Source organism: Pagrus pagrus (assembly GCF_965226575.1).
Source record: "Pagrus pagrus genome assembly, chromosome: 3".
NCBI classification, from domain to species: domain Eukaryota; kingdom Metazoa; phylum Chordata; class Actinopteri; order Spariformes; family Sparidae; genus Pagrus; species Pagrus pagrus.
In genome coordinates this window covers 17,807,094-17,833,313 of record NC_140187.1, presented here as the reverse complement: position 1 = coordinate 17,833,313, position 26,220 = coordinate 17,807,094, and the positions used below count along the sequence as shown (strand labels likewise).

Genomic DNA, 26,220 nt, shown 5'->3' with positions numbered 1-26,220 from the left:
TTTTCGTGTTTCTCAACAGGCTTTGTTGCTAGGATCAATAGGTTTTTTAGTGACCAGCAAATCATAAAGAAATCGATGAGCATATTGAACCCACCCGACCATGTCTGTAAAACTGTTATTTCAAGCCATTTATCCATCTTGAGCCATCTTCTCAATTCTTTATAGGTAATTTTCATGCTTTGCAATGGTTTCTGAGTTACTTTAAGTGTTTTTTATAGGGCAGGAATGTAAATGGGGGATTTCTTGCATATTATTGAAGTATTTATGACCATTTCACACAGTTTACCTGCCTGTGTTTTTTTTCCTTCTATTTCTTTTAAGTGCATTTGTTCAACTGGGTGGCAAACTGCTGCCTTTGCAGGGATGATAAAACCACATTAAATTGAAATGAAATTACTCAGGCTGTTTCTTTAAATATAGTTCACTACACACCACTTAACTCTGTTTTATTTTCACCTCAGGTAGCACGACGGTCGCAATTATCTTTATGGTGCATTTTTATATAAGTAAAGAGGAGAACTCCTGAACAGTTCAGCATGAAGTGCACATTGAGAAGCTTTCAAGATAATGAAAAAAATCAAATGATACTTCATATAAAACACTTATAAATCATATTTATGGAAAGTGAAATTTGCCAGTTAGACACTCATGTCACTGCCAGACTATCAATAATCTGACATTTCGGCCTTTAAATGCACAATATATAATTTCTGCTGCTAGAGGTCTCTCACTCATAACAAACTAAAAGATGTAAGTAGTGTGGGGTCATGGCAGTCTTCATTTGTTAAACAATATTGTATATACCTCAACTCCTCCATACAATATTGTATAATATTGTGATTAATTAAATGTTTTTTTTATTAATGTAACGTGACCACAAAATTGATCATTTAAAGACTACACTGGAGTTAATTACATCATAAATTTAAACATTTAAAGCCAGAGTGAGGTCCAGTTTTTTCAGAAAGTAATTACTGTACCTCAGGGAGTTGGGTCAATGTAAAGGATTATATTCCTGAATTCAACTTTAAGAAGATCATCCTAATCTGTGGATTATTCAAAGGTTACCTTCCCAAAGCAACTGCATAGGAGACACTCTAAACTTGAAGCAAAGTGTAGCTACATTAGGGCTGTTACATCCATGTCAGTCTGAAGAGCGGTGCTCAGAAACGATGTTAATCACAGTCCAACAACATACAAAAGAAGCCCATCAAAAATCGTCCATCATATGGGGCCTCTTAAACGACAGAATAAAGAGAGAGATAATGGGAAGACTTGGGAGGTCCCTGGAGGGAGAAGCCTTGGAAAATTGGGGTCAGCAGCATCCATTGGAGGAGCTCATCTTCCTACCTCATCTCCTCCTCAGACAGCCCCTGTCTAATGACTTTCCTGCTCTGTTACAGTACGACTGTATTTTCAAACATGTTCCCAGTTTATACAACCGCAACTTAACCCCTCCTTCCCTTCCCCCCTCCGTCCTCCTGCCTCCCTCCATGTCCCTCTGTCTCCTGCAGGGGTGCTGACACATAAACCCCAGCAGGTGCTGGACGCGGTGGGGAGACCCAGCCTCTAATTGGTCCATGTTGGAGTCACAGCTGTTGCCCCCAACCACAGCCTGGTATGAGCTCTAGCGCCTGCCCCTGAATCGACAGCTCACTATTGTTCTCCAGAGAGGTAATGCTCAGCTTCAATCCATTATAACGACTGCCCACTCCAACCATACAGTATCTGCTATTTGGTCTCAACTCATCAACAAACAGGAAAGGCTGCCAGTCACTCAATTGACACCGTCTTCAGAAATCCCAAGGTCCCTCTCACTGTTATTGTTAAGTGTCTGATTTCATCTTTAACCTTGACGTCCATTTTTTTAATAATGCTCCTTGGTTCTGTTTCCTTTTCTCTTAGGTTGTGCCAAGGTCAAAGAGAAGGCAGATTTACAGCAGATCACACTGCGTCAAATAAGCTCCAACAGAGGTTTACAACAACACCCCCCACCTCTCTCTCTCTGTGAAAAGCAAGTTCAGTCACATTTCTGGAGCAAATAAAACTCTGCAATTTGTGCAGGCATGCAAAATTAACGGTGAATGGAAACACAAGCGGCTTAAGACACGCAGGTTAAGGAAGGCAACACAAGCAGTAAAATGAACACTAAAGAAGTGTCAGGCTGGTTTTGGATCTATATCACCCTTCTCATCAAGTCCAAACCAATTGACCAAATACTGATTTACTGGTAAAAATACTGATTTTGATCCGTCTAACACATCAACAAACCAGCATCCTCTTTTTGTCAAATTAGAGCAAGAAATACAAGCCAGCAAAACAATACAACACTTAAAAAACATCAACTCTTTAACCTGACTCTACACAAGCTATAGAAATAGACTATAATCGAATTAGGTCTTTCTTTCTATGTGGGAGAGGAGGGGGGTGTGGTGGGCAATTATGGGGCATGATCAGTCTGCCCACTGGAGTGTGGATCCCACAGGATACAGACATGCTCAGACAAACAGCTATTTAAATCTCCACAATAGACAGAGCTAAATCAGGCCGCTGTACACAGGAAAGCTCCTTAATGAGGGGTCCAAAAAATTACAGAACCCAGAAATTAAAACAATCCACCTCGAAGAATTTCAATTCTTCAATGCATCTTTTGTGACTTGGTAATCTGAATGTTTTTTGATGTGGGTGGAGTGGCTTATAAATATCTTTCAGTGAATATTAATCCTCCTTCATGAATATTTCTATTATGGAGAACTCACTGTGGAACACTGAAGCCAAGAAAGACATACTTAAGTCATCATCACTTCCATTATCTGGTGAAGTGAAGCGAAAATGTAAATGAGGAGACAGGACATGCTGGTGGAAATAGAGCGGGAATACACCTCAGTGAGTCTATTTTTTTACCTCACTGGGTGGAGTATGCAATTACAAAGAGTTATCTAAGATTCTCACCTGACACTGAGATCCTCATGGAGGCCTCCAGGGGACGGTTGTTATCCAGAGCCTGGCTCAGCTGGATCTCCCCCGTGCTTTGGTTCAGGAGGACTAGGTTGAGCTCATTTCCCACCTCAAAGCTGTAATGGAGCTGATCTGAGACATCGGGGTCATGCGCGGGGATGCGTCCGATCACTCCGGTGGGGAAGCTGCTCGATTTGTCGGTCACGTAGTTGTTGAAGATGATCTGGAAGTTTTTGAGCACAGGCACGTTGTCGTTCTTGTCGACAAGTTTGATGTGGATGGTGGCACGGCTGACCAGAGGGGCGGACGTGGCCTGGACCACGATGACGTACTCAGATCTTAACTCATAGTCCAGGTCTATCAGTGCAGTCAGTTCTCCAGAGAAGATGTCCAGCTGGAACACCTCTGGGATGTTCCCCTCCACTATCTGGTACATAATCTGTGCATTACTGCCTTCATCTGGATCTGTGGCAGAAATATGAGCAACTACGAGGCCTATAGGGCTGTTTTCCTCCACCATAATGTCAAACTCATCCTTCTCAAACACAGGGGGGTTGTCGTTCACATCTAGGATTGTAACATGGATGTTTACTGGTGTTTTCAGAGCAGGAACGCCTTTATCTACAGCGAAAGCCTGCAGGGTGTAAACGGGTACATTTTCTCTGTCTAATCTGCGAAGTGTGCGAACAATCCCAGAAGTGGATTCAATTATGAAATCTCCATCGCCGTCCTCCCCACCTTGGAAGGTGTAAAAGACGCGGCCGTTGAGTCCAGAGTCTCTATCGGTGGCAGAAACCTGGACCACGCTGGTGAACACCGGAACATCCTCCATAACAGAGCCCACGTATTGGTCTCTGAGGAAACGGGGGGAGTTGTCGTTCACGTCGTTCACCAGTATCTCCAGGTAGGTGGTGTCAGACTTTTGTGGGATGCCGTTATCCCGAGCAGTGATGGCCAATGTGTAGGAAACCTGGTCCTCGTAATCCAGCTCCATCTGTGTGGTGACAGCTCCTGTGTCTGAGTCGATGTTGAACTGAGGGATGCTGTCGTCCATAATGTAGGTGATGCGTGCGTTCTCACCTGTATCTTCATCTGTGGCACTTATCACAACAACAGTGGTGCTTACAGGCCTGTCCTCGTTGATGTTGACGGTGTAATGTGAGCTCTGAAACACAGGTCGGTGTGTGTTGGCGTCGGTGACGTTAACAAACACTTTAGCCGTGTCAAAGAGTGTTCCATCGCTTGCAGTGACAGTGAGGACGTACTGGCGTTCTAGTTTGTAGTCTAAAGGCAGCGCCAGGGTGATGAGCCCCCCTCCACTCTGACTTGTGATGGAGAACCTGTTGCGGGTGTTTCCGCTGGATATCTGATAGGTCACCACACTGTTGATGTCCTGGTCCACAGCTGACACTGTCACCACGCTGGTCCCCACGGCTGCATCCTCATTCAGTCGCATGTAATACGCCTTCTGAGTGAACTCTGGGTTGTTGTCGTTGACGTCCAGAATAGTCATGCTAATGCTGGCTGAGGAGGACATGACAGGGTAGCCATGGTCACGAGCCTCCACTCCAAAGTTGTAAAAATCTACACTCTCCCTGTCCAACTCGGCTGCCACTACAATCCACCCCGTGCTGTTGTTGATGCTGAAGGGGAAGTTTGGCGTGGTTTCAGTGAGGCGATACTCCAGCCTGGAGTTGTCCCCAGAGTCTGCGTCCACTGCCTGGATGTGAATGATGGAGTAGCCCAGGGGCACGTTCTCCAGCACAGTGGCCTGGAACGGAGTGCTGACAAAAATGGGGGCATTGTCGTTAACATCCAGCACCTGCACTGTAACCAGACCGCTGATGTTGGACAGCGGAGGGCGTCCTCCATCCTGAGCTCTGATTCTTAGAGTGTACTCTTTATTCGCCTCGTAATCCAGGTGACTCACCACGTCCATTTTACCTGTCTGAGCATCAATATAAAACTGTCCCCTGGTGTTTCCGCTCATGATGCTGAAGTGAACGACAGCGTTGCTTCCTCTGTCCTGATCTGTGGCGGTCACCTGCAGGATCTCTGTGTTGGGGTTCATGTCCTCTGGCACCTGGACCACATAGCGTTTCTCACTGAACTGCGGAGCGTTATCGTTGTCATCCTCAACCACAATGTGAACTGTAGCTGTGGCGCTGCGGGGCGCGGGGTCACGACCTTGGTCATTTGCCTCTACTAAGAGCATATAGGCCTCCACCTCCTCTCGGTCTACCAGACCTCTGGTGCGGATTACACCAGACCTGGAATCAATCTCAAACACATTATTGGACCCGTTACTGTTGATGATACGGTAAAGGATGTTTCCATTAACAGGTGCGTCCCCATCTGTGGCCCTCACAGTCAACACCTCATAGCCTATTTCTAGATTCTCCCTGATGCTTTCCTTGTAGTCCTCCTGCTCAAAAACAGGGTCATGATCATTGGTGTCACGGACTGTGATAGTGAGGGTGGCCATGGCTGTACGTCGAGGCGTGCCATGGTCGACGGCGGTCACACGGAACACATGGGTGTCTTTAGTCTCCCGGTCCAGCACCTCTACTGTGGACACAGCACCGTTGGCCGGGTCCACAGCAAAGAGGTTGTTGGAGCGGCTATCAAAGAGAGCCTCTATGAAATACTCCAGCCTGCCTGCCTCACCCTCATCCGCATCCACTGCTTTTAAAACAACAACAGCCGTCCCAACTGGCTTATTCTCTGCCACAGACACTTGATACATGGGAGGCTGGAACTGGGGGCTGCTGTTGACGCTTCTCCTCCTCCTGCTCACAATCCCTGAATCAGACTGAGCTGCCTTTTCTAACAGCTTCTCTATGTGGCCCTGCCTGAAGGGGCCCTGCCCCACACGCCAGTGGACAGTAACAGGTTTGACTTTAGCACTCAATCCATTTCCTGTGAGCACATCACAGAGCAGGTCTAACTCCAGGAGCGTGTCCAGCCTCCAGCACAGCGTCTCAGACACAAACAAGTGCCCCTCAGAGAAGTAAAAGTTACGGCTGTTGGCGACTTTGCAGCGGATCGGGGCTCCTGGTAGCAGACCCCCCACTGAAAATAAAGCAGAGCCTGCTTGGTGGCACTCTGAGCGGTGTTGGCTGTGGCTGCTAAACAAACTGAGGACCTCCATGTCCCACTGAGGTTTTCTTTTACGCTTGTTTGAACAGTTCCTACCGTGAACATGCACCTCGTACTGGCTGGTGACGAGGTGCCTGTAGCCGGAGTCCGTGCAGTCAGATACAGTGTACAGGGTGAAGGGGTTGGAGCGCAGCGAGGGGCACTTTATAGAGTCCGAAACAAACACAATGCCCGCAGCCGCGTCCGTCTCCACAAACCGCTCCGTGAATTTTGGAGCGAGGACCTGATCCAAAGCGCACCGTGCGCCCCGCTCCACGCCGGCCACCACTGTCCTTGTCCCCGCATCCTCACTGATGTGAACGGTGTAACAACGCGCCAGCGAAACCAGTTTACACCACCAGAAAAATAACAACAAATCCCATTTTACGAAGTGCATCGCTCCTCAGTTAGTGTTCAGCCGGCTATCCGAGTGGGAATGTCTTCAGCTCCGTATTCCTTTAAACTTTCCGCCTGTGAGTTTCCCTTTGTTGCAGAGGAGCCATGCTCTCAGCGGGCGCACTTCTCTCCGGTCACTCCGGCTGGTTTGAAGAGGTAAACCCGCAGTAGTCTTGTCCGGAGCGGCTCACACACCATTCACACGCGCCGGCAGCAACAACAGCAGCAGCAGCAGATGCAGCACCTCCGCTCCGTCCGCGCAACTCCGCTTGAATGGTGGAAAAATGGCTCCTGCCCCCCCCCCCCCTGCGCCTTGAGGCTCCTCATTATCATAAACCTGTGTGTGTGCGTGTGTGTGTGTGTGTGTGTGTGAGAGAGAGAGAGAGAGAGAGAGAGAGAGAACAGCTCTGTTAGGGGTCTGAGCACTTGACAAAAACCCTGCCACTGGAGATAAATGGAAACTTCCTAAAAGCTTCATTTATTAACTGAAAACAAAAACTTTCATTAGATATCATTAGTTAGTTTACTTGACAACATGTTATTAATTATCTTTTTTGTTTTTGTTGTTGCCAAGATTGAATGCTACTTACACAACCACCACTGACATTTAAAGCACCTCAGCTTGTGTTATCTTAACATTGATTCTTTTAATAAAAGTTTTTGTTTGTTTAAGAATAAAACACTTCAAATGTCAAAGAGAGATATCTTGTAGATTAAGCCGTGGTAGCACATACACAACCCCAAACTTCTATTACTTCATCGGTGACAAACATATATGTTCAATCCACCACTCCTCTCCAAAATGGGTTTACTTATTAACAGGCACACATTCCTCAAACTTCAAGTGTTTCAAGTGTTTCAACCCAAAACAGTGAGAGTGTTGAAGTTGCTCTTTCACTGGCTGCACATTGTTCAGAAATCTGCCAACAGAGGATCATTTTAATTCAGTTTAGAATCAAACCAGTTTGAATTCATTTGCATTCATCAGTTGATTTCAGATCAAACACTCGATGTGTTTCTTGTAGTTAAATGTGATCTCTACAATACACATTGGTGGAAGACGCTTTTCCACCTATACACTTAGGGGACGCAGGAATAAAACATATGAATGAATTTGGACTGAGTACAGACCAGTAAAATCTTTGATGAAATAAATAAATTAATAAATAAAAAGTGTAAAACAGTTGAGAAAGTACTAATGTGCTGAATGTCAGTGACACCTAGTGGACAAACTGCAGTCTCGCAGTCTCCACCAGCACAGACATTATTCATGCCTGTCACAGTGTTTCCATGATGACATTTGCATCTGAACAAATGCAAATGTCATCATGTTGTGCTGAATGAATGAATGAATGGGGCTCTTCCTCAGCCCCTGTTACAAGTAAATCTGCGAGGCAGTTTTCACGCGCTACACCCGGTCTTATTATGAAAAAAGCACTGAGATAACAATTTCACTACAAGGTCAAGCTGTCCTGGAGCTGTCAGTCATCTCATATCATCTTCATTAGCGGATGGATTTTGCCTAGTTGTCAAGGATAGATGTCAGATTTCTCATTTTTTCCTAAGCACTTTAAGGACTTTATCACCATCTTGGCATAAAAGCTGAGGTTCAGTCTTGAGCTTGGAAACAGGATATTTCAAGGAGATAGAAAAATCAGCTGGCTGTCAGTGAAACCCCCCCAGGGCGTCAAGAAAATGAAAATGTTAAATAAATTATAGTGAAGACGTGACTAAAATGAAAAAATCATCAAAGTGACAGATAGATGTGGCTGATTCCATCATTTAAAGATTATTTTACACAGATTAATTTATGCTTAAATTCGTGGTCTTTATATATAGCCTTCATATTTTGCATAGGACATAAAAATATCATTTTTCCCACTTTAATTTGTTTTAATAGTATCAGCCGCTTTTCCCTAGTATAGAAGTCATTTTCAATCTCATCAAAATGTAATAGAGACGGATAATTTATTCAACAGCGGCTTCTCACTCAAAGTTCAGATGATATCTAATTATGAGAGTTTAGAGATGATAGAAAAATTAATCTTTAAGAAGCAGAAGATGATATTTTGGTTGACTGCACCTTTAAAGACACTGCAAATAAGAACTTTACTACAACAAAAATGGGTCATTTTTAAATTGAAGCAAATCAGTGCATGGAGATATGCAGTTTTTGTCAGCAACATGAGTAAAATGTTGCTCCAAAAAAGCTAAAATATGTCACCTGTTGCAGGTGATTTGGTCAAGAGGATGGGAACTTATATAACATTTAAAGGAAGGAGCCTCAAAAAGTTGAAACCATCGTGGAGATGGAGAGATAGACAGATCAACCAGCTGGGCTGATACTCCATCAGAGGTGGCAAAATTAGGCTTAATTAAAATCAAAATATCACAGTGTAAAAATACTGATAGAAATACATTTGTTCTGTACAAGTAGGCTTTACGACTTAAAAATGTATTGGGTAAGAGGACATAAGTACAGTCATTAGGTGTATACCATAACATAAAGTGACCAAAAATCCGTTTTAAGGACCAAGACTAAAGGCACTGATTAAGCAAAATAGCGCCATTAAGCATAATATAAGTATAATAAGTGCAGCATTTGATTATAGGCTAATTATTGATCCATTTTTGTGTGTATCATTTAAATGTTGCAGCTGGTAAGTTTATCTTTAATCTATATCAATGCATCATAATTTATTTGATTATTTATTGTATTATTCATCTGAATCAGTAACTAAAGTTATCATATAAATGTCGTTAAGTAAAAAGTGCAATATTTGTCCCTAAATTGAAGAAGTAACATTAACATAGCTGGAAGAAAGTTAACATTATATGCAACGTTAGCTACTTTAGTCAAGTCAGAACTGTACAGAACTGAGTAAATAAGTCATTTATTTACATTACTGTCTATTAGCTACAGAGTTTGTTAACAATAGTCTGAGCACTGAAATATTTATTTTACAACTGTGAAAAAAATAGCAAACATTAGCATGCTGAACTATGATAGTGACCGTTGTAAACATTTTACCTGCTAAACACATTAGCGTTGTCATTGCGTCCATGTTGTGAGGCTAGTATTAGCATTTAGCTCCCTCAGCCGTTACAGACTCACAGTGTCGACATCTTGTTTTAACTCTTATCAGCCAGTCTCAAAAAATTAGTATCGGTCAGATTATAACAGACAAAATAAAGAGGAAGTTGACAAATGCTGCTCACTAGCATATAAGCGTCCGTTAGCTACCACTTTACTTTCAACTCCCACTCTTCAACACTGACAGGCAGCAAAAACGTTTAAGCTAGTAAATATTAATTCAAATCAAAAAACTTTATTTGTCCCTGGGGGGCAATTAAAGACAATTATAATTAGCCTACTTTCTATAGGCTGCTTGGTAGCCTGTGAATTTCACTAAGGCATTGATAAAGTTTATCCTTTATCTATATCAATGCATCATAATTTTTTGATTATATATTGTATTATTAATCTCTATCCCCCAAATATAAACATAGTAAAACAGCATGAAGCTGTGTTGTCCTGTGCAGCAAAGGGTCACAGGTCAGACTTGAGCCCTGGGGTGCAGCAGCGACGACCCAGCCTCTTTACATGGGGCACACACTACCAACTGAGCTACTGTGGAGCCCCACAAATACACAAATCTGATCACAGCTGCATCAAAGTGCGTTATAAGCAACTTATAAAATGTTTATACAGCCTATAAATGCTTAATGGGTGTACTCAAAGTGAAGTGTTGCCCTCCTGCAGTGTTTTGCTAGTTTGTTATTTTGCCCTCTGCCTGCATGGTGCGGCACATCAATAAGAAATGAAGAATAAGACCCAGAGTAGCTTTTTACTGTTTTTATTGTTGCTGGAGGCTCTAATACAATATGAATCATAAGCTTTACAAAATAAAAACAAAACAAAAATACAACAAAAGATTCCCCTCCAAAAAAATGGAAACAGTTAAAGGTTTCCACTGAGACACAAAGACAAACTGTGACCCCCAACAAAGACATAGTAGGTGAGGAGAGAGAAGAGTTGAGTAAGCAGAACAGAGGGAGAGGCAAACTGTCATGTTATACAACGTGTAGGAGGCTGGGGTTGACGACGTGGGTGTAATCATCACCCAGTGATTATAACAGTCCATCCCCATGTTTGATAAGTCTTAATTTCCACTTTCTGCAGCCCCATGCTCCCACACAGGCTCACATGCATGTGGAGTGGAATAAAGAGTTAAAACCTTCCAACACAAACCGAAGGCCGCCCTCGTGTTCACACCGTTTACATCGCCCAGAATAATGACAGCTATACACGGACAGTAATAATTTTATACAAATATATTCGGGGGGTGTTGTAGACAAAAATAGGTGCAAGAAATAAATTTGATGTCCATAATAATGACAGCCCCGCCGAGCCTACACCGCCTAAAGCACAGTCTGTGTCCGTTTCCTCGTCACGGAGGAAGAGCGGGGCCAAGGTCGCTCGTTTGACACCGACTGAGGACACGTCAGCTGTGAGAACATCAGGGATTATTAACTACAATGACCCTCACACTGTAAGATTATCATTAACCGTGGTAATACTATCATAATATTGGTAACATGGGAAAGAAGAGAGAAGAGAGGGGTGAAGAGAGACAGAGGGAGCGTGAGTGAATGGCTTCATGGCAGATGAGATGCATGAAAACAAAAACCTGACAGTAAACAATAAACAAAACCAAAAAACAAATAAAAAGCTAAGCATTTTCTCCTTTTTTGTTTTTCCACAAATAAACGAGTGCAGCACTGAAACAGGCATGGAGGGAGAGACGTAAAGAAACAGAGAAAAGATGGCAGAGATGAGGCGCGAGAGAGAGAGTGAGAGACAGAAGAAAAAAAACAACAGTAGCATCTCTAGCCGTTATGTTTGCGTTTGAGTGCATCCACCAGGTCGTTCCTCAGAGCCTCCTGCTTTGACTTGTCAGCCAGGGTCGTAACACTCCTGTTTGAGACACAAAGAGAGGAGACTGTCAGTGAGTACGAGGTCAAATATGAAAACAGCAAGAGAGACGGGGAAAGTTTCTCCAGCAAGACGGAAACAGGCTGTAAGTTCAAGAGAAAAACTTGAAAGTCTTAGTATTAGTAATGTAAACATCACAGTACATTCTCCTTCTCTGTGGGGAGAAACGTGTATTATTACTAAATGTTTACACACTGCACACATGGAGCATTAATGTCAGGCAAGTTTAACCAACAGTTACATAATGTCATGCAGTTCAGTTGTGTGTTCACCATCCTTTACATTTTGCACTTTGTTGAACTATAACTATGTTGAACGACTCCTTTTGATGGGGTTTTAAGAGTTAAATATACAGCTGGAAATAGGAAAAAGTATTTCTAGTGCAAATATATATATAAAAAAAACATACATAATGAAATGAAACCAAAAAAACAGACATGAAAATGGAAATTTAAAAACTCTTTACAGTTATGTGTACAGAGGTAGCTGCCACCACTTTCTCTTCTGCTTTCGCCAAAAAGAGAAAATAATTTGTCTGTTTACCCGTCTTTTCGCTGAAATCCAAAATATTTCCATGCAGCTGATCTATTCCCGAGAGGAGAGTATATATCCGAATAGTCTTTTTCTGGGTTGCTTGCCATTATCTGCTTGGCACTAGCACCGTTTGAATGTTTAGGAAGGAGGGGGATTTCAAAATAAAGCCGATCCTAAATTCGATGATATTTTTTCACTTCGCCTAGATGGTATTGGATCATTAACCATTAAATTAAGATATTGATCCCTGAACACTGAAGTTACTTAAGATCCATAATAAATTAAAGCAAATATACAATAAAATAAAGGAAATCTTTACTCGGTTTGCTTTAATAACAGAAAAAGGGGTGAATACTCAATGCTAGTAAGATTTTTCTGTTGTTTTCATTTCAATGCTGTGCTTTCACACATACACTTCCACAAATGTGGTTTCTTCGATAGGACGTGCCCAGAATAAACACACTATCTTGGCAAACCTTATTAGGGCAACGAACCTCAAAACATGAGGGTCTGTGACTGCTTTGAATAATCTGACATGGTTAGTTTGTCACTCCCTCACAGAGATCATCTGTTAGACTCAAAGGTAAACAAAACCTGCACAACATGCCCACACAGCTGCTCAGTGTTCAACACTCTGAGGAGCATGCAAATATGTTCATGTAGCATAGAGTCAGTCACACACACACACACACGCACAGCCACCCACACCTGGGAGCCTGAACCCTGACGAGCACGAAAACCTTTTCAAAATACTTTTTTCCTATTTGTATCATTTGCTTCTTTGCTGTAACAGCTGTATCTCAGCTAATAACTGTTGCATTACATGAACAGCACAAGACACATAACAAGACATTTAAGAAATTGCAGTATGCAAAGATATGTCTGAAGTATTTTCGCAATTCAGAAACTATGTCTCCATTAGATAATTTGTCCTGTATATCAGTACATATTCTATAAAAACAAATCGAAGGGATCTTTACCAAAAAATGTGTTGATATTTTAAAAAATGTTTTAGCAAAAATTTTTGTTATTAGACTTTGTAAAATTCTTAAATGTCAATATCAGTATGAGCACCCAAAATCCAGTATCTGTTAGTCTTTGTAGACTTTACTTCTTGTATCAAACATGTTATTTTAAAGAAAAGGTCTTTCCGGTGCACTTTTATGCTGTTATCCACATAAAATGGAAAAGTACTGCATGTTGCAGGTCATCCTCAACTATCCTAGACTATGAAAGTACTTTTAATTTTTCAAACAGAAGCAGGCAAACAAACTCTGCATTTTCACTTGTTCATTTTCTGCTTACACATAAACACAGACATACAGTACACAAGCAAACACACACACACACACACTCAAAGCCCCATGCCAGGATATACCTCTGACCCTAGTCAATGAAGATCTGACGCTGGGTGAGGACCTGCGACAGCTCCTTCTGGAGCTGCCGGTACTTTTGGTTATCAGGCAAAGACTCAATAGATCTGGAGCGCAGAGGAGAGGCAGCAGGGGAGGAGAGGTGACGGGGGGATTGACAGGAGAACAGAACGTGAGAAGAATGGCAGCAGAAATGTGCGAGGACAGGCAATAACAAAAAAATAAGATCGGTAGGAGAGGTTGAAGAGAGGTATAAGGGGAGGAGAGGGTGAAGTGAATACAGAGTAATACAACTGAATTGAGGAGCAGCAAAGGTGTAAAATATGAGACAAGAAATGACAGAAATTGACAGAAGAGGCAAGAAAACATCTGCGGAGCAACAGATGGAGAAACAAAAGTAAACACACTATGATCCAAGTAAGACTGGTACAATGGAAAAAAAGAGTTTCTGCAGACCCCTCCGACAGGAAGTGCTGTTAAAGGAAAGAGGGTGGTCAAAGTCATCCAGACAACTCATGTAGCGTTACCTTAGACCGTTGACAATGTCCTTCGTCTTGCCAAAGTAGATTTCATTCAGTGTGGAGCGAATCTTGTTCTCCATATCCTGGAACAAGAATCAAGACATTCTTAACTCTTAGAATGATTCCCACGTCTATCCTCAATTTGCCAACGACGACTAGAATTGGAGATGTGCTAATCATGACAAATGTGGATGACTGTAGGACATGTACAGATGAATCTGGGTTCTAAGTAGAAAGTAGACAAGCTATGTGATGGCTGTGGTCAACACACAGGTCTCTTGCTACCTGCTCTTTGCACACTGGCCTCGATTCCACTCTTGAATTCCATGCAGCTGTTTCTGTTATTTGGTCTACGTTTGTTGATGTAAATGAGGTGGAAAAAACAACAGAGACACCTGCCACTGTACTGCAATACAATTCACTACACCACTCCCTCCAACTCTGTCCTCCAAAATGAACATGAGGTTGAACACCTCTCCAAAACTGATTGTGATAACCTTAATGAAGGGAGGCTTTATTGAAGGACTGTTTTATTAGACTGCATTAGTTTTAGGTATGTGTAAACTGAATGCATTACATTTGATCACAATGAAAGAAATTTACGTTATGTTTCCCACTAGTGTTTGAAGACTACACTGGCTGACTTTATCTTTGGGAGAGTGCGACTACCAACCTTCTGAGCCCAAACATCCATTCTTTCACTGTGTTCAGCTTGACTGATGACTAATAATGGCCTCACTGCTGAAGACTATGACCCATAAATCAGTCATCAGATCTCTCTACATATGACACTTTTAAATATCATCAGAATATTGTGTAGGAGACCCAGTCATGTCATTTTATGGCTTTAGCTTGGCAGTTAAAAAGGTTAAATGAGAACGATCATCATCATTATCATCCGTCATACTCACTTCGACAAGGCGGCCGATGTTGGCGATGTGGGGTGCGGACTCTCCAACTGACTCATCCCTTTCCATCTGTGAAAAGACAAAACAACTTGAGTTCACAGATGACATAAGAAAGGTTGCACATATCAGCAGTTGTCTTCTGTTCAGTTTGACAGCGTACCTGTCTTGTAAGGCTGCCACCCAGGTTCATGGTACCAGAGCCGGTCTTGGTTGTCTGGAGCCACAGCATGACGGTGGAGGTGAGTTTGTAGTGAGCAGTACGACCGCTGGTCTTCTCCTGCTCGCACAGCAGACACAACAAGCAATGAGACAACTGGAAAGTTTTACTCTGGATCAATGTCTACGGATTTATGGTGGTGCATCTCCTACATGTCCCGATGTGATGTAAACAATCACCTGTACAGTTTTATCTTTGAAATAAAGAATAAAGAAATGAAGAGAAAACAGAAACACTGTGTAGGAACAAGTTCAATTTCATATCAGCTGCTTCTCACCTGCACCTCCACCACATGGATGGAGTCCCAACACCCTTTGATCTTCTTGGATCCATCCCCGGCCTTCTTGATGAGAATAACTCCAGCAAAGCCATGATCCAAGTCCCAGAGGTACACAGAGGACACACCACCCTCAAAGTACCTTAGAAACACAGATATGAGAGGTCACAAGAGGGCATCACTGGACGTTTATTAAAAACTCCAGGTGAGGCTGCTGGTCTCTGGTACTCACAGGTCTCTGTACTGGTCGAAGGCATTATTGGCTTCAACCTCGAGTTTCCTCAGGCGAGATGAAGGCATTGCACCATCTTCAATGGGAGGGTCATACTTATTACTCCACGGGGATCTGATGGATTAAAGAGGACAACAGAATTCAGTATTAACATCATATATATCTAACTAAATGTTTAGAAATGTCTCGACACCCACTGAACTGGTTGTTAACCTTTCTGAAACTTTTAAAGAAGTTTAATATTTTCCCCTTTTCAGACACAGATTAACATTGCTGGCTTCATCGATCAGTTAAAGTAATGGGTGTTTGTTATGCAGACATGGGTTTCTTCGAGGCTTCACTCAGATATAAAAGGACATTTACAGAAAAAGGCTGCAATATTCCATCACCTAATATGTTTGAGGAAATTGTGCTACAGCTTGAGTATAGTACCGTGACAGATGTGAGGAGGTGGGAAATATTTCTATCACTTATCATGTGGACAACAGTTCTTAATGTAGTTAATGTTCCTTGTATATGACTGAGGCGCAGTTATAAACTCGACCTGTAGGAGTCGCCGTCTCTGTTATAATCGCAGAGCAGATAGTCTTTCCCCACAGCCTTGTCACGGGCAATCTTCAGGGGCTGGTCCACAGAGGAGAGGAGGTCCTCACACAGGCTGGGCACCTGGATGCAAACACAGAAAAAAGCTCAATGCATGTACTAAACATTTTCTACAGCACAGATACTTGAACGCGCTCAGAGATGGAAACTTCTGCAAAGTTTGAAACACATCTCAACTCCTCGGAGACCTTATTGAAAGTATTCTTTTTGACTTGAGGGACAGAAGAACATGCTGTGTGAACAAGCAGATGGCACCTTAAAAACAAACTAACAAACAAACAAACAAAAACAAAAGTAGCCGTGTATTTGAAGCTCATTTTAGGTCAAAAGTAAACTGAAAGTTCTTGTTTTGTCTCTCACTTCAACTTCCCTCAATAAGCAGAGGTTACTGAGCGGAGCTGGAATAAAATATCAATGGGAAACATAATATCAGGAGGATAAGAGGGTACAAATTACTTCTCACAGACTGACATGGACGCCCCTCTCTATGTCCTCCTACATCAGAGCATAGATACAAAGGAGGCCCTGTTTTCCTGAAAAAGCCCCGAACTCACACACACCTGGCAACTCGGGGGGGAGAGTGTGGGAGGGGAGAAATGGAGAACAGAGTGGAGGAGATCCGGGGCAAACAGGAAATAAAGAGGTGATTTCAGGTGATGATGAACTAAATTAAAACAGGGAGAGTCGGAGCATAGATGATGGAGCCAAGAAGTGCCGGCAGTGACTGACAGCTGCGATAATAATCACTAACAACCAGACACAATGAAACTGGTGAGGAGAGAGCCAATTCCCGGGGGGAGAGAGGTTAAAGGTGAGGGAAGAGGAAGGTGAGCAGGTGGGGGTCTGGCTGGAAAGGAACTCTTACACCCACAAATCAAGGTGCCGTGGAAACACTGGTAAAAGTGTGATTTGATTCGTGTCTGATTTAGTGTGTCTTAAACTGGCAGACTCAGCTGGCACCGCTCTGTTAAAAGAGCTTAGAATTTCAAAATAAAAGTCCTTCTTTTACTGAAAACTAGAAAGAAAACAAATAATTAATTTATAGGCAGCATTTTTAGCTGTTTAACTTTTGCACCGAGGATTAAGAAATAAAAATAGTCACTTCGACACTTTGCTCAAAAATAACACTGAAATATTAGATGCTGAAAATAGCTTCAGTTACCCAGATGACACAGTGATATGCAGCAACTGTCACACTTACATAGTTTGGAACAACTAACGCTCACACACCAGCGAAACCACAGTGACCACCCACCCATTCACACACAGGCGCACACAGACACACACTTTTCATGTTACCAACCACACTATTGAAGTAAAACAAGGGCCCCAAGAAAATGCAGTTGCAATTTAAGTGTAATTGTGTTTTATGACTTGATATATTCTTGCATTTGGGAAAAAAATAACCCCAAAATATGATCAAACATGAATGATTTAAAATAAATACTGTCTACTGTGTGTGGCAGCATCTTAGCCATGTCTACTGTCATTATCACATTCTATTTTTTTCCCTTTCAAGGTAACTTTTAAGACTCAACCAATAAAGGAAAACTCTGGAGCATAACGGCTTCAGTGTGAGTTTTTCATCAAAAGTTCCCGCTGGACTGCTCTGTCATGTTAGAAAATGTTTATTAACAGTACTATAGAGGGACTGACGTTTTTGTTTATTATTCAGAATAAACAAAAACTGAATTTTATTTACATGCTCCTCCACTCGGAAATGTGTAAATTCCTGAGGTGATATCCGTTTTCAAAAGCTTGTTACCATCGTAGTGTGGAGTTTCGAGTTCGCTTCAATTAATGCCACATTGCAGTTAATTCAGTGTAAAGTTATGCAGACTTAAATTATTCCAAATGAAAGATTAACAAAATGTATCCAAATGTATCTGATATTTGTGTAAGATGCAACATATCAAAGGGCACTCCAGGTCATACTTTCTGGTTTTGTTCTTATTTGGCAGGATCCTTGAACCTGCTGCCTTGTTTGGTTGTTCTGAAGCTTCTCTTATACTGACATGTACTGTACAGCAGTAAACACTAAACACTCTTATGTTTGGTATGTTAGTAGCAGGGTAGGGTAATTCTCAAGCAATGGAAAGCAACAGGCGCTGCTCGTTTCTCCAGATGGGATACATTCCAATTACTAAGACACCTTGACTCTCAACATTCTCACCTTAAGTCCCTGCTGCGCGAAATCCAATTTTACTTTTCTTAGCCACATTGCTTTCCTTTCTTACCTTAGGCTGATATAGGCTGAAACACTGTTGTATTTATCTCTCTCTGTGGTTGTTCTCTTTTTGGATTTTTGTTCCGTTTTTGAATAGGGGGCTTTTTACAAGAAGAATATTTTTGTATTCTTCAAACATGTCTGAAGGGCACATAGCCAACACTGTATGTGTGTTTGATCTGTAAGGAAATCACACATGATAACGAGATGAAGACAGTAACTCACCAGGTCAATGAGGTCGCTGAGGTTCTTCTCGATCTGCTGAGGAGGCAGACGCCTCATCAGGTCCAGAGCACAGTCCAGCTGCTGGTCACTCTGAAAGAGAGACGACACTTATTAAACTGTGCTCTTCGATTATAGTGACAAAAATCAGTTCAAAAGCTTCGAAAACACAGTTGTACGTTACTGTATACTGATATGGTAATGAAAGTATGTTAGTTTTCAATATGCAGTTTGACAAAAAGACAATAAAAACAAAACAAAAATCTTACTATTTAACTGTGTTGAAGAAAAAACCTCCCAAGATAATCCACGTTTTTAGTTTTATAAATCTTAACATAAAAATGATCTCAGCGATGAGTGCAACTACATCTGTAACACACTGTTCTGGTAAACTTTTGACTGCTTAGGCCAAATATTGATTATTATATAAATGACAACACTTTGCTTTTATCTTGTGCTGTGTTTCCCACTACAGCTGAGGTACAAAGCCAACAGACTCGGCTGTAATTGTGTAAGACAACAATATAAACTTTTCATCATAATTACAAATTGGATTCATCTTTAAGTGGATTCTTATGAACTGAATACAGCTGCTCTCAACAAGTGTTTACACTTTGGAGCACATTTTAATATTAACTGTTCATTAACAATCATTTTTTACATGTTCAGGAAGAGGTACTGCTGAAACTTCAGTAATATGTTCATGCTGACGGTCAGAGAGCTCTCCACTGAAATTTCTCTATCCATGGACTTTATGTCCAGTAGAGCAGGTGTCTCCTAAAGGGTCCTGAGGCTCTTTTTTATCTGAATGTAATATGAGGCTTTAGCTGCTGGTAAAATCAAGTGGCAAGTTTCCTTGGCACAGCCTTTTTAGTACAAAATATCCTCCTTCAGTAACTGTCCCTCCACTGCAGCTCAACAAGTAAAGACAGTCCAGTAAAACACAAACTTCAAGGCTTCAACTCTAAGAGGCATTCATTGATTTGACAACCTCAAATTGCTGAAGCTTTCTTCAACTTGGAAATTAATTTCTGCACAGAATGAGGACTGAGGATTTGGCACCACATTGAAAGCCCATCAAGAGGGGATCTCTTCATGGCCAGAATGATTAAAGCAAGTAAAATCTGCTTCACCGTTCATGTTGATTGATTGTTTAAATTCAGATATTAAAAACTGTGAACCAATCCTTTAAAGAAAAGCCAGGCTGCTATGCTAATGAAGGGAATATTTAGCAAGCATAATTTTCAAACTTGAATTGGCTCTCTAGTTTTAAAGCAGGCTTACTTTAAGAGTGCACTGAGCAGCTGTATAATGTAGGAAAATATATGCAAGTGTTGGATCACGACAATTGGCAGGACCTCTCCAAACTACTTCACGTCTCCAAAAGAGAACAATGATAAAGGCTGGCAACATTCTGTATGAGGGCATGAGAGGAGTTGCTGTGCAGGAAATATTCACACCCTTGCGGGCGAACACTGCTCTCTCACTGTGAGAGTACAGACACAACATTTCCAGCTAATTTCCAGCTCTGTAGACTGAACAGCACTCATGATATGTCATGTGAGAATTTGCAGACAAAAGATCTGTTAGAAATTAAAGAGACTGAACCCCAAGAACTCAAAAGTAAGAAGAAATTGAATCGTTCAAGTGAACAAAACTGTTCCAAGGGTAAAACAAATATGTGATAGGTTTGACAATATCCAAATCAGTGAGGTCAGTGCAGATGTCATCTATCAGCTGTCAAAGGGTGCGCCTCATTTTGCTGTGGCAGTGTGACGTCTGTTTTATGAGGAGGAGTTGTACTGTGGTGAACCACAACAGGTAAATATTAGGTGCAACACAACCAAACTCTGATTTTATCTTACGAGAGGTTTTGCATGTTGGCAGGGCTGACAGTAAAGCACACAAAACTGTCTACTAAAAGGCAATGCATGGCACATGCTATTCAAGTTCGCCACTTAAACCTGTGTAGAAACTTTGCCCTCTGTGCTGAAAGGGTTGTGAAGCGAGCAAAATACATCCGTTCAGACATCACCGGGTGGGTTGTGGCCATAAAAGTGAAACATGTTTGAAAGTTTCATCTTGTCATATTTTTTATTTTGCAAGTACAAGAACAAGCTGAATAGATACGGAGCCTAATAAATGAATCAAACAAAAGGCTGCTGGGAAGGTATGAGATCCAGAGGTCCTCATAGAAAATGATTATCAAACTAACTTCATCCTGACGTCTGTCCTCACACATCAGCATCTGATCAGGTCTTCTGGGGTTATCTCTACTTTCTTGACAAAACTGAGAAGGTTTTCTGTTTCCTCCAACATATCTGGTTAATTAATTGCAAAGCAGATTGTACTATGTGTTCCAGAAATACACATAAATGCTCAGCTGAATCAAACAGATCCTGATGCATCTCATCTCTCTATCAGTGTAATTATTAGATGAGGGCTAGGTGCTCTTTGTTCTAGGTGAGACTGGGCAAATCTGTCATGCAGAATAAATCGATATAGCAAGTAAAGGTAGGTTGTGTAGAGGTGTTGTCAAAAATATTGATGTATCGATACATATTAAAACGGAATATTTGTAACAGTTTCAATACTCAGTCTCTAAAGTATCAATACCAGCTGCACTTTCTTACTTTTCCTCTCCACTACAGCAATTTGTGATATTTAACGTTTGCTATTCTTTGCTGCCATACGTGACAAGTTGTATCTCGTCGTCATGGTATAACATTATTATATATTACCTTTAAAAATGTCCCCATTTTCCCCGTTGTATCCAAAATGGTATTTAATATTTTCCAAGGTATTGACTTAAGATTAGAAATTCCAGTAATGTGAGAAAACCCATTTTGTAAACTGGTCAGAAATACTGTGAAGTATGTGTGTTTTTCAATTAAAACAATCAAAACTGCACTGTCATCACAGTCAACAACAATGATCCCAAAGTCAATTCAGAGTCTTTAAGCAGTGTGAGACTAACTGAAACTAATTCCTTTTATGGTTACTGTTTGAACTGTTTACTGAGGCTTGTTTGCTTATGTACTTAGTCACTCAACATATGTTTGATAATGTGGTCCCAATAAACTACAGTTTGTGAGGCAGCAGGCCTGGTCTTTTCACAACATTCCTGTAAGATGTATCCAGTAAGTAACATTCCTTAAAGGAAAAGTATTTTACTGTGATGGTCTCTTTGTTGTGCAGCAGATTAGGGGTAATTAAATGTAAATATTAGTATTCCTTAAGTAGGGAAGACAAATTAGACTACAGGGTTTCTACATCTTTCCAATAGGCAATTTGCCCGAGGAAAAGATGTTGGAAAATAGGAACTCTTCAAGCATTTTTAAGTGACATTTTAAAGCTTTTAGCACTTTGCAGCTGTGGTAAATTACGGTGTATATACACCCAAAATGATTATTTCACATTTAATCAGATGTGTTTGTGCTATAAACAACCAACATTTTGTTTCCTGGTTGCACTCCACTGCAGGATGACATAATAAGGGAAAGCAAAAAAGTTTCCTGTTTCAAAATGTGTCACCTGTCTGTAAGTATTGTAGACTTTCCATCCTATAGCCTGGCTGAGCCAATACAAAGCCATTTAAGCAGTTTCAAGCTCTTTATCTGAAATCCAAGCACTTTTCAATCCTTGAAAAGACCACACCAAAATGAAAAACTTTTCATAATGACAACCGTAGAAGACACAGAACAGGCTGGACTGCATAGCCTAGCCTTCCCTCAAGGGGTTTCTCTCCCTTAAAAATGCAGCGAGTGAGCAGCGGGATATTAGTGAGTATGGGAGGACAGACCAGCCACAACATGAAACTCTGGGGAATGTGTTAGGAGATGTATGTAGGCGTGTAATAGTAGAGGGACAAAACCTGTCTCTCAGTTGACTCAAGGAGGAAACTGGCTACTCCACAATCATTTCTTTAACTGGTCATCACCAGATAGTACTGTTAAAGACACAATGCACTAACGTCTACCAAACAAACAGAAAGGCCGTCCCAATATCGTGCAGCCCTACAAATAATTCTGATTCATACGCATTATGATTCGTAGCAATATGTTTTTGCATTGCCACATTAATTGTTTTGTTTACCTATTTAATCCACCTCCATTTTAGATGTCAACGTAACCATCCATCTTGGCTTACATATGAAGTAACTCCTCTTAAGTGAATAAGCCTAAAACAGTATACTTATACAGCTTCTTGCTGGTCAAAGGACAAAGACGTGTTATAAAGTAGAGACCCCTCTTTCCATAAACATTTTCCTTAAGGCTGACCCTGACCATAACAGAAGTTTCGAGGCAGTGTCTCCCATGCGGATTCCCCTCCTTCTGCCTGTTTTAAAAATCTCTCTCAGCTGATGAATCAGCCTGCTCCATCAGACACCTGCGCTCCTTGACGCTGTGTTTACCAGTGCTCCTGTCTCCGTGTAAACACTAGCTCAGACCAACAACCCGCGGGGTCAGGGGAGAGCAGCGGGGCTGAGCCAGCAGGATGGATGAGGTGAGGCCGAGGAGAGTGGGCGACTGTGGAGGAAAACCAGCTGCTCTTCCCAACTCAGGCATAACACTATAGGTCATGTGAATGCACTACAAAAGCACACTTTTATAAACAGTGGGAGAGCACATGATGGTGCTCGGTTATGTTGGAAGAGTTCAAATCAAATACTAGTTTCAGGCATAAATAAATGACCAATTACTGGGGGAGTGGCAGGGAAATGTTCAAAACAAGCAATATGTAAACAATACACTGGTACTATTTGTTTGGATGGTAATCTGGCAGGTAAAACATAAAGTCACGACTCAAACTCGCAAGGCAGGAAAAACTCAGCAGAGGAGGCTGACAGCTTGTCATGGTTGGGAATAGGAGGAGCAAGCAGTCTTATTTTAGCTACAGGCAACCCGGCGCTTGACTATTTTAGCCAGGGTGTGTGCGTGTGAAGTGCACGACTGGTGAACTATGTGTGTGTGTTATATTAGGACACCTCACTTATACTATTCACGAACTTGTGTCAAATCCAAAACATCCTGTGCTAACTTTATGCATACGGGGCACCTAGCTTGGCTAACAGCTAGCTGCTAGCCGACTAGATGAAAGAAACAGTTGCTAACTTAGCCGCGAAGCTAATTCATTTGGTATCCGACATGCAGAAGTTTGGCAAACAGAGCCATTTAGATAAGCATCGGTGATTTATACACTTGGATCCCCTGCTGCTGCTCTCAGGTTACCAGTCAACACCTCCAAGCTAGCGCTAGCCTAGCTTAGCACCCCTAGCCGTTAACGCTTAGTTAGCAGTAGCCAGCAGCCCCACCAAAACCCTGTTACCCCGTCCCCATCTCTCCCAACAGCTCCACCGCGGCCCTTACCATGTCTGCGGCGGTCTGCGGCGGTCTCAGCGGGGGCAGGGGAGCACGATTTCACCGATGGCTGTAGAGCTTAGCTTTACGGTGGTTGAACAAGTCGCTCCTCTCGGCTCTTGTTGTTTTTTTGACTTAAGATGTTTTGTTCGCCTCTCCCTCACTGAACCCAGCCCTGTCAGCGAAATTCACTTCCTCAACCGGGCTACAGGAAGGAGGCTGCGCTCACAAAACAGGCCCCGGTTGCATGTCCGGGTCACTCCGGGCTTTCTCTGCAGCAGCCAATCGCGAAGGAGCAAGAAAGGCATTGCCAAGTATGGAAAGAGAGGAGTGGTGCAGTAAGCGTGCAGTCAGAGAGGGCAGCAGATAGACACACACACTGATGGAGCTCTGCTAAATCCTCGCTTTATCACTCATTACTGGACCTTATTTTCCTCTGAGAACAGCTGGTTTATTAAGTTATGGAAAAATATATATTTCAGAGTTTGTATTACTACCTCATTAATATTGTGAATATTAAAATTCTGAGTTTGACTCACATCGTGCCCCTTCAACATTTACTATTTCCAACTTTATTTTCTCTTCTCATTCTGTTCACAGAAACATCTTCAATGAGAAGAGTGATTATCATTTGTTGATTAAATTAGTGTTAGTCATAATATAACTGTTATTTGCTTTTTATTCTCTATCTTTAATTCTACTTAATGCTGGCAGTGTCCATAATTAATATGTTTTTATTCAGAGCACTCCCTGAGGTTTAGTTTTATTGTTTTTTGCGAACTTGAATTGAATATGAAAATTCCCTCGTTTGCCTTACAGTGGATGATGAAACTATACAAGTAGACATAATAAATGTGTATAAAATCATAAATTTCCTTAACTGACTGAGATTATAAAAATAATTAGGGATACATATTAAATAGCATTTTACCTCACATAAAATAAAGGGACACAGTCATTATGATATTTTCTAAAGGTGCAATATATAAAAAAATTTGGTTGAAAACATTCAATACTTAATTCAAATTATAAGGAGAGTGTAGAGGAATAATTGTTTTGACATTACGATGTCTATGTATTGTGTTGCAATGTTTAACATGCTAACCAGCTAGCCCTGGTCCATCGCAGAGTAAATACCAACCGGGCTCCCAGCCCAGACTGTTAACTGCACGGCTAACTGAGCTAACTGGCTAACGGCAGCTGCAGTTGGCAGTAGTTAGAGGTAACTCTTGTCATATGCTGCCCCTATTTGTTATGGCTATGAATTCAACAAGTGGCCAATTATTACATATTGATTAAAAAAAATAATTCTCTAGAAACATCTGGCCAAATGGTGATCCACTGGCCACAGTGTGGGCAGCTCTGGTATCGATGATAATTCAGTATAAAAGTGGTGTTCTGGGAATTTAGCAAATCCTGTGGTGACAGGTGGTTTATTTGTGCATGTTTTAATTTAAACTGAATTAAATGAGTCCCTGTAATGTAAAATGTTGTCTTGTACTGTCAATCACACTGATAATCAACCTGCTGTTCTGACTATTTAAGCTCTCTCAGGATGAACTTTCACTTTAATGACCTGAGTCTGTAAATCTACATCTTTTATGATTTCCATGGGGAAAATGATATGAATAAGGCTTTTAATGTTTAACAGCTCTGCATTACATACGCTTATGGACTATAATTTCTACCCACTTCCAAAAGTCTGGTTTAATGTTTTTACTTTGATTATAGCTGCCATTTCTCAGGGGTTAACTAGTGTGAAGTGTGTCATGAAAAACTTGGTCAAATGACCCATACATGTGTACTTCCAAATATTTAATTTTTTTATTATTTATAAATATTTGTCATTTATTTCTCAACATCTCAGTATCAAAGCTATCATGACATTGTATGAATGTACTCTGCCTTGAAGCTGCGTGTGCATCCTGGACTGTTTGTAAATGTGAAACCTGCTTGTAAACCTTACAAACATCTGTATATTATTGACTGTGTGTCACCACTTTAGCTTCCAGCATCTAGTCTGCTGGATGTTTATAAGAGGAGAACAAATTCAGCAAAGATCTCCAAACAATTAGTGGTGCTACGTGCTAATGAATCATGTGTTTTTGAAAAAACTAGGTGAGGCTCATTTTCTTCCTCAAAATATGCCACATCTAGATTAGCTTCGGCCAAAACATATCCTAAGAAAGAAAGATAGTATTGCCAAACACAATATTCCTCCCTCTTTAAAATGGGAACTGCTTGTTTTCTGTAGTAGC

General features: G+C 41.5%; 2 protein-coding genes across 5 annotated transcripts in view; both read right to left on the bottom strand.

Annotated features, from left to right (window-relative positions):
• Window positions 1-9,799, bottom strand: part of celsr2 (cadherin, EGF LAG seven-pass G-type receptor 2) — a 68,225-nt gene extending 58,426 nt beyond the window's left edge. For both annotated transcript variants that reach the window (XM_084346243.1, XM_084346244.1), the window contains exons 1-2: window positions 9,524-9,799; window positions 2,953-6,829 (exon numbers count right to left, since the gene is read on the bottom strand). In XM_084346243.1, coding sequence (XP_084202369.1) covers window positions 2,953-6,493 — 3,541 coding nt within the window. In that variant the 5' untranslated portion in view covers window positions 6,494-6,829; window positions 9,524-9,799. The remainder of the gene's footprint in view (window positions 1-2,952; window positions 6,830-9,523) is intronic.
• A 534-nt stretch (window positions 9,800-10,333) lies between these two features.
• capzb (capping actin protein of muscle Z-line subunit beta) lies at window positions 10,334-24,220 on the bottom strand. 3 transcript variants are annotated; one of them, XM_084347964.1, is made up of 10 exons: window positions 23,972-24,220; window positions 18,606-18,695; window positions 16,095-16,216; window positions 15,551-15,664; window positions 15,319-15,460; window positions 14,985-15,101; window positions 14,828-14,893; window positions 13,923-13,999; window positions 13,401-13,502; window positions 10,334-11,470 (listed from the first exon to the last, which is right to left on the bottom strand). In XM_084347964.1, the coding sequence occupies exons 1-9, from the start codon at window positions 23,972-23,974 to the stop codon at window positions 13,409-13,411; spliced, it is 825 nt and encodes a 274-aa protein (XP_084204090.1). In that variant the 5' UTR covers window positions 23,975-24,220; the 3' UTR covers window positions 10,334-11,470; window positions 13,401-13,408. The 3 variants fall into 3 exon arrangements, with proteins under 3 accessions (XP_084204090.1, XP_084204091.1, XP_084204092.1); XM_084347965.1 differs by having other exon boundaries at window positions 13,408-13,502; XM_084347966.1 differs by lacking the exon at window positions 13,401-13,502 and having other exon boundaries at window positions 23,972-24,218.
• Between the last annotated feature and the right edge of the window lie 2,000 nt (window positions 24,221-26,220).

Coding starts and splice junctions, on each gene's coding strand:
- capzb (XM_084347964.1), bottom strand. Junction 14,894..14,984: donor GTGGCAGCCTTACAAGACAG/GTACGCTGTCAA, acceptor GTCTTTTCACAG/ATGGAAAGGGATGAGTCAGT. Junction 14,000..14,827: donor ACATCGGCCGCCTTGTCGAA/GTGAGTATGACG, acceptor TTCTTGTTCCAG/GATATGGAGAACAAGATTCG.